Raw genomic sequence first — 9296 nt, forward strand, 5'->3', positions numbered from 1 at the left:
CTGCTTTTCCAGCCTTATTTCTCATTCTTCCACTCTACTTCAACCAATTTCACTTATATTCTCTTGTCTGCAGTGCAGCTTTTTCTCCAGTTCTCCAGTTCTCCAGTTCAAAACCTAACACTACCTATTCTTTCAAATCCAGCTGAACTTCCTCCTCTTCCATAAGATAGAAAGAGTAAATTCCCAGCAAAAAGTAGTCTCTGTTCTCAACCTCTCCCACGCTTTATGTCTCCAGGCACATCACTTTATGTATTGCAACATAGAGAAGTTGTATGTTAAGTGGAGGCTTAGTCAACATTTGTCAGCGACATATAATCACAAATTACCCTAGAAAATCCTTTAAATTGCCTGAAGAGTACAATTCTCTTTACATTCATCTTGGCTAGTTTTTTTTTGTTTGTTTTTCCAAGTTTGGAATAGATCTCTGTTCTACTGAATGCTAGTTGAAAAAACTGACTTGCACTTATAGGTGTTATATGAAATAATAATAGTAAAGCCCAGCAAATATTACAAATTTGGATATGCAGTGATTGGCTCCAACCTCTTCTTAGCCCCAGTTCTTAAAGGAAACAAGCTAAGGCTCGTATCTTGTGTAGTTGAGGGGGAAGGTGGGTAGGAGATGGACAGGTGATAGAGGGATTGGTTTATGAACTGACTTGTTATCATTTGTGACTTCTTTAATTCAGTGCATATTTTGTGTGTGTAATAATTGGCCTGTTTGTAATGAGAGAAATCATCTAAAAAAAACAAATGTTTTCCCTTTTTTACCCATGCTAGCTGGAAGATGCTGCTTTTCATTAACTTCATAGTAACTCTACCCTGCAGTTTAAGCAATTGAATATTTGGACTCCACTTTATTGCATTGTGGTGGGCTTTTACTCTATTGTAACCAGGCTCATGTTCCATACAACTAGGTATTCACACTGTGAGGGGCAGGTGGAAACTAAGACCTACTAAAAGAATGACAGAGTTATCTCTTTCCACCTTTATATTCTAATATGTGCACTTAGTAAATAGGAATGGTAGGCAAAATCACTGGACCTTTTGAAATATTTTGTTCTTATTCTCTACCCCTTTCCTACCAAATAGAGTTTGTTCGTTTAAATGAAATGTGCTGTAGGAAACACTAGTTGAATAGATGATGCTCCATCTGTAGAATGAAGTACTATTATAGCTGTCACCAAGAGAAAACAGAAAACCAAAACTAGTTTATAACTTGATGCATCAGAGTTTTGTTTTGAAGGATGTGTGTGTATACATATGCATTTGTGTAAATATGCATATATTCTTCAAAACAAAATTATGTATATATTTGTGCATGTATGAAATATTTCTGGAAGAATCTGTAATAATTTGGTAATAGTATTTGCTCTGGGGAGAGGACCAGGAGTTGATGATAGGGGTGGGAGGAAGATTTACCTGTCACTGCAAATGATCTCTGGTATTGTTTGACTCTTACTATGTGTACATATTACCTTTCCAATGGAAAAACATATCTTCTTACCAATTGTTAATAGTTCATGGTAAATATTTATATGTCATTTTGAGATGCTCATTTTAAATGAACAGAAAAATATGTATAGTTATAATTTGTGCTACTGCTTGTTTGACTCTTCAGCAGCTAAGATATATACCACCAGTGATGTACATATTTGTGTTTTACAGAGTTACATCCATTTGGGAAAATAGTCTCCAGATCACTACGATTTCTAGTTGTGTAGGAGCATGGCTTGGAGCACTTCCTATTCCACTGGACTGGGAAAGACCATGGCAGGTTGGTTTCAATTACTTAAAGCAAACGTTTGTACAATGATAGTAAAACTGAAGAAGCAAACTAGTATGTATATATATACTGTTTTGTTGTTCAATTAAGTAGGGATACTGATACCCTCTGTCACTGTAATTTAAACAGTTTCTTACTGGGGCCTGTCCCAGTGCCTCAGTCATCCAAGTTAGCCTGGTTCTATCTTCCAGTACTATTTTTTGTACATATATCAGTGAATAAACAAGCTTACTTTGTGAATATATATAGGAGTGTTTAAAAACTTAGACTAGAAATTGTAGAAATTCCCTATTTTCAACTTTCACTGCCCTTGTGGCCTTAGTTTATGTTTTTAAATTGATTGATGGCCAAATTTGATGTTGATCTTGAAATATTTTTTTAAAGCATATAGCAAAGTAATTTTTGAAATAGCATAATTTTTGATATGTGATATCAGAGGAACCTCACATCAGATTTTTCATTTCTTATCACAATGAAATATAAAGCTAATGTGTTAGGTAAAGCACTATGAGATAAGTGCTCTTTTTAGCCCCATTTTACAGATGAAGAAACTAATACCTAGAGGATATGACACCAAGGTCACTGAACTAGTAGGTGATGGTTATATCTTTATCTTAATATTAATGTCTTTGTAGTGTGTCATCATATGGTTACTTTATAATTTATTTAACAAATTCACTGTTGATCGTTTAGATTGACAATATTTTACTATAATAAACACTGCTGTGATAAACATCTTTGACTCTATAGCTTCATGAATTTTTCTGGTTATTTTCTTAGGGCAATTACTTCCAAATAGAACAATGGTATTAAAAAATAAATGTATATTTTCTTTTTCCAATATGAAGAGAATGTTTTTCTGATCACAAGGATAATATTTATTTAGAAATTTTAAGCAATATTAAAATCATTAAGAAGAAAGTAAAAATTACTTTTTTCCCAACCACCTAGAGGAAACCTCCATTTGTATTTTGGTGGTAATTTTTGCAGCTCTCTGTCTATGTGTGTAACTGTTTATAATACACATGTTATTTTTAATCTGCTTTTTTCCTCACAACAGTATATTATGGAGCTCATTCCATATGATGAAACTTACATATATGTAATATTCCATTATTTGGGCATGCCAATTTTTTATGAAAGGATATTTAGATTGTTTTCAGTGTTCATTATTGGTATTTTATTGTTATTAATTATAGTTATTATGCTTAAATATACATCTTTGTGTATTTTTCTAATTTTCTCTTTAGGGTAAATTCCTAGGTATTGAATGGCTGAATTAAATCTTTGATACATACCTCACTTGCCAAATGTGGGATCCAGCTTGTGTCTTGCACCTTGCTGCCTACCTTTAGGTCCACTCTTTGTGCTTTCAGTTAGATGTGTCTCCCACACAGTTGAGTTATTCTTTCATATTAAATACGTTTGTTGGATTTGACCTTCCCTATTGTGATTCTTCATTCACTATGTGAAATACCCAGATGGCAGTTTGTGATTTATAAGGATGTTGAAAGATTTCTAGCGATAGCCAAAATCTATTGCCAATTTACTGTTCACATGTCAGATGCAGGGACCTATGCTATGTTATCAACACCATGGGGCAAGAAAACTTCGTTAAAAAAAAAAAAGGGCTTCTGAATTTTATCAGTGTATTGTCAGCTAAAGATTATTAAAGAGAGACAGCAGAGCAGCTTTAGAGGCAGGTGAATGCATACATAGCAACCAAGGAAGAAGAGAGCTTTATGAAAAAGTGAGTGGTCAACAATGTTGAGTGTTCAGTGATGCCTGAAGTCTAAGCTGGAGGTTTGGGGTGTGTGGTGTCGCAGATACGCTTCCTACAGTTTTAGTGCTATTAAAGGTTTCCTTTACATTTCCTCGGCCATCTCAGTGATTACTGGGAGATGGGAATTTGTACTCAAGCTGGTATCTTATGGACATCATCTACACATAATTTCATTCAACAGAGTATGAATGATTTCTAAATTGGGGGACAATAATAATCACTGAAAAGTATACATAGAAAATTTTTTTAAACTGAAGTAGATTCATGACTTTAAGTATTGCAATTAAATCTAAATACAAGTATTGACAAATAAAGCACCATAGGACATCAGCTTTAATGAGTTGGTAAGATAATGTGTCATAAACACATCAGTTTGTGTATAGATAGGACAATTTGAGCATAAACGTTTGATATCTTATACATAATTTAAGTCTTTTCTGTTTACACAACTATGCAGAAATAGAAATTGAATTATGGAGAGTGTGGATGTGCTTTATAAGATCTGAGTTTAGGTTTGCTTAGAAAATATATATGTTAATTATTTATAATCCAATTATCCATTTGGGGATTGTTCAGACTTTTAGCTATTGACTCATTTTTCTACCTCAGTACTTGTTTACAATAAGGGGTAAGCTGGATCCAAATTGATGCTATCAGACTTTTAAAATTAATATAAAGTTTCCATTTGAATTGACTGTTTAAAAAGATCTTCTAACTGGCTAATTCAAATTAACAAGAGTTGGTCTTCATTATGAATGTCTCATTCAGCTGGAATATTACTGGCTGCTTAATTATCTTACTGTTGAGTTGTTTTTAGAGTATTCCAAGTTAATGACCCTCTTATTCACTATCATCTTTAAAATTATGATACATACTGTTGGGGGACTGATAGAATTGATGTATAATTAAAAATCTTTTATTCATGTAATACTTACCTGCCCCTGGTCCTTTTAGTAGTTATTTACTATTAAGCTAAAGAAATGATGAGGTTTCATTTTTTCTTTCACTTTTTATTTGCAGCAAAGTTTCTTGTTTGTTTTTTGTTACTGTTATTTTGTAATAATTCTAACTACACAGAACAGAATCAGCCAGAGAAGAAATAACTCAGATAAGGGAATATGGCATTTCCTAAAAATAGAGATTTTACCAGAGCAAAATTTTGTAAAATAGTACTGTATACACTTTATGACCTAAAATATAACATGTATTAAGAAGAGATTTCAATTCTTTGTTCATTATAGCCCAATACAGATTTGGTATGTTTGTGGTAAAGCAAGCTTTTCGGGATTATGATCTGGTTTTATTTATATTCTAGTCAGAGAAACAAGACTATCTGGTTAAGCAATTATACTTTCTTTAAACACACACACAAGTACACATACACAAAACCCCACAAAAACTATTACGTAGTGTAATTCAGTTTTCTCAACATTGAACTGTATTCTGACTTTGTATAATCTTCCTGAGGCCAAGCATAATAATATGAGTTCTGTAATGAGCTGTTTCAAGCATATTTATATTTTTTAAATTGTTTCTTCATGAAATGATTGGAAAGGCCTATTGAAAATATGTAATCTCAATGGAAAAGTATTTTCACTTCATATAAATCTTAAGTGATTTTAAGTAATGACAGGTGATCAATGACATTCAGCATCGTTATAGTCGGAGGAAGCCTTGCCTTTTAGAAGGCAGCACAGGGATTTGGTTAAAGAGAATATGGAAGGGTGGCTACGCACTACAGTGTTGGTCATCTTTGTTGTTGTTGTTGTTTATAATATTTGAAAGTCATCTTGCTTCTCTTCCCTGCCTTAATTATTTGTCTTAAAATGTCAGCAGTAAACATTTGAATTTCTCATAACCCAGACAGCCTCCTTCACTTCTAGAGAGAAAGCTTATAGTATAGTTACTGACAAAATAAATATTGGGACTGCAGAAAATCTTTGTACATTAAAATTTAATTCTTTATCTGTTGTAATTAAATAGCTAATCAATAAGTATTTGTTGAGTTATTACTATAGGCAAAGCATATATTCTAAGTAAGTATAACAGATATTTAAATATCACCCAGGCCCAGAATTTAATCACTTGATAACAGTAATTTAGATTCAGATTGTGATTGAGATTTAGATTCAGATTTAATATGCTTTGAACATTTTGTAGAATATGTAGCTGTGAGCTGGAAAATGTCTTAATTTTTTCTTTTATCAAAACATTGGCTAGTATTTCATGTTATAAAATATTAGTGGAAGGTTAAGAAATGTTGGTTATTTTGAGCAAAGGAAAGTGACCTGAGGTTGTTAAACCCACGTTTTATTAGTAGGTAGGCAGATAACATGATGATTAGGAGCTCTGGCATCAGATTACTGGATTCAAATCCTGGCTCTGCCACTTGCTAGAGAGGATTAAGTAATAAAATCCTTCTAAAATACTTAGCTCAGCACCTGACACATAGTTTTTGCTTATAGGCATTTGTGACCTATAAAGGGAGTAGTTTAATGATTATATTTTTAGCATTCCAAAAAATGCAAATTCTATTATTTATTTGAGTTCTCTTGTTAGAGAGTATGTTAATTGTCTCAGTGTGTTGTTTTATTCTTTCTGGCCATCAGTCATTCAGTTGGCAGAGTAGACTCTTAATTTGTCTATTTCTCTGGTATTTAGTTATACCAATTTAGGGTATTTGGATGTCATAAAATTTTCAATCCTGTCTGACATTTCATTCAGATAACAATAGAAAGAAAATGTAACATGTAGATCTGCCTATGTACCATGCATGGGGCTTGGCACTGTCACACAAGTAATTTAATCCTGACAACTGTAGCACAATGTAGTTTCATCCCCATTTGTACACACTAGAAAGTCAAAGTGGGGGAGAGGAGGAGTATACATCTTGCTCAGCATTACTCGGCTGGTAATAAGACAAGAGAGCCCCACTACACTGTGACTCTCTTCATTGCTGGAGACTGAAACACAGCTTTTCTTTTTTAAAAATGGTCATAGCTTAGGTCTCTTTGGAATAGCTTGAGTAGTTACTATTTGCATTTCTTTCCCCACATTGTTTCCTTTAAATTCCATGACCAGTCTGGTATCTGTATTTTAGGCCATAATTTAATACATTTGTAGGAGAGTATTTAAAGCTAATACACAATGCTTTTGTGCCTAAAAAACCTACAAATGCCTTTAAACTATAGGCTTCAATGCTATTATCTCTAAAAGGAATCAGACAACCAATTCTCTTCTAGGATACTTATTTCTTTTAAGGTAAAAAGAAAAATTGATATTATAAAGTATTTTAAACTGAATTTGAAATTTTTGAATTTTAGACACTTGAGATTATCTTTGAAACAACTGAAAATTGTTTAAAAATATTTATACTTACTCCCCCTCACCAGATAAATGAGGCATTGTTGTATTTAAAAATTCTTTTTTGTTTTCTTCAGTTTTACCAGGTTAAAAATTTAATATTTGTGAAATATATATTCATTTTCTAAAGTCACAGATGCCATAGATAATTCTTTCATAAATTGAAACTAGAGATTATAGGATTATAACTAAATGAATGATTGCAAAATGCTGGAAGGAGCAATAAAACTAAGCTTATGGATTCGATTGATTGAAGAGTTGCATGTTTTTAGGTTAATTGGTATTTGTTACCAAAGGGATTATACTTTGTTTTAGACCAAAATAAAATATTAATGTATATTATGATTTATAAGTTTCAAGCATAGAAAAAAGGTTTAACACTTAACTGACATAAATGGTTTTGGATCTATAAGGTATGTTTATTGTAGGATAATCATGTTGATAATGCTCTGCTAGCAGACTTTCATGGGAGAGAGAATAATGCTGGCCAAGTTAACTCATTTGCATGAATTGTGGCCAGGACCATTTAGTGTCACTTGGTCAAGAATTCCAGACCAGAGACTACAACTCCACAAATAACTCTTCCTAAATCTGTATTCTTAGTCATAGGAGAGTGGTCAGAGCATACACAGATAAGTGCAGATTTATAAGCAAAGGAATATATCCAGATGAGTAGATTTGTCTGTGCATGCATTTCTACATCAGACAATAGCATTTACTTTAGGAATATCTGGAAAAAACACATTGCTCAAGACCAAATTCAGAGAATATAAGTGATCATTTAAAACCAATAGATCAGCAGGCTTTGAAGGATGAATGCTGTCAGTTATGCAAAAATGCAAATTTACAGTAAACACAATCAATGAAACAAACATTGAAAAGTAGCTCATGAGAGATTTAGAACTAGCTGGCTGGCTTTTACTTCCTTTTTATCTGAAAAGAAAGCCAGTAATTATAATGGTTGTGAGTTGTTCCAAATGTTTCTAGGTGTTCTGATCTGCAGATAGGTCAATTTTTCCATGTTTTCTGAAACCCCCCAAAATTATAAGTAATTTTAAAAACTATAATGGAACATATTTTTTAGATGTTATACTAAAATGTGTCCAGAATTAAATAATTTAATCTTAGTTTACACCTTAACTGCTTGGTTGATAGTAGGGGCTCAGTAAGTAGTTTGTTTTTTTCCCCCCAGGAAGTTTCTTATGATTTCAACAATAAATACTTTTGAATGAATAAATGGAATCATTTATATGAGACTTTTAAAATTAACACAAATGTCTACAAATGATTTTTTTTTTTTTTTGAGACAGATTCTTTACTCTTGCCCTGGGTAGAGTGCAGTGGCGTCATCATAGCTCACTGCAACCTCCAACTCCTAAGCTCAAGCGATTCTCCCACCTTGGTGTCCCAGAGCGCTAGGATTACAAGGGTGAGCCACCGTGCCCAGCATGGTTTAAAAACCACTATCTGTACTTATTTTGCCTCTCAGAATTTATGAAAAATGACAGCTAGGAGTAGGGAATCACTCTTCTATTTCTGAGGGAAGGCCACAAATGGTTAACGTAATGCCACTATGTTGTGTAGCTACTCAGAGTTTTCTCTTGCAAGCTTTATACTCCCCAGACATTTCATGTGAAGAATAAGCATGTATTAAAGATGAGTGCATTCCAGGGGTAAGGGAATGGTTCCTACCACACAGTATAACATTACTCATGAACTATTCATTCTAAACTGCTGGTTCTACTTATTACCTAGCAGTGTCAGTGACCTAAGAAATAATTAGTGTTCACGTAAGTTTAATTTTTTCCAGTTAAAATATGTAACATACAGAATAATACTGGTACATGGTACTTGACAGCTTTCATGACAAATTTAAAAATACTACTTAATTTAATACAATAGTCCCACATTTTAAGTACAGCAGGTACTATTGTCTGTGTTTTGTGGATTGGGAAATTGAGGCTCAGATGTTAAGTGACCTGGCTAAGGTCATATGGCCAGTAATCAGCTGAATTGGCCCCAAAACTAAGATCATTCTCGCTCCGCTGTCCTGTGCTGCTTCCAAGAAAAGCAAAGTAAAGCTCCCAAATAAAATATGACATATTTTAGAAAATAGCTTAATATCTTAGTATAATAATTTTTAATATTTTTGTTGCACATTATCTAATTCCAAGTAAATGACCATCATTATAGGAAACCAGCAGCTTATAAACTGCCATAATCAGTAGGGAAGCTGTTATGTAGAGTATCAAAAACTTGTGGGTATAATTTTAATGACATTACAAGTTTAAAAATCTATTTGTACTTACTGTATATGAAAGGAACATAATAATGTGCATGATATAATCAAGTAAACTGTATTTAAAT

General features: G+C 32.9%; 1 protein-coding gene across 1 annotated transcript in view; it reads left to right on the forward strand.

The window, feature by feature from the left end:
* PIGF (phosphatidylinositol glycan anchor biosynthesis, class F) overlaps positions 1-9296 on the forward strand; it is a 36933-nt gene that overhangs the window by 22352 nt on the left and 5285 nt on the right. The window contains exon 5 of the mRNA XM_012653850.1: positions 1666-1774. Within this exon, the coding sequence (XP_012509304.1) occupies positions 1666-1774 (109 nt within the window). The remainder of the gene's footprint in view (positions 1-1665; positions 1775-9296) is intronic.

This window comes from Propithecus coquereli, unplaced genomic scaffold (genome assembly GCF_000956105.1).
Source record: "Propithecus coquereli isolate 6110/MARCELLA unplaced genomic scaffold, Pcoq_1.0 Scaffold43, whole genome shotgun sequence".
Classification (NCBI taxonomy): domain Eukaryota; kingdom Metazoa; phylum Chordata; class Mammalia; order Primates; family Indriidae; genus Propithecus; species Propithecus coquereli.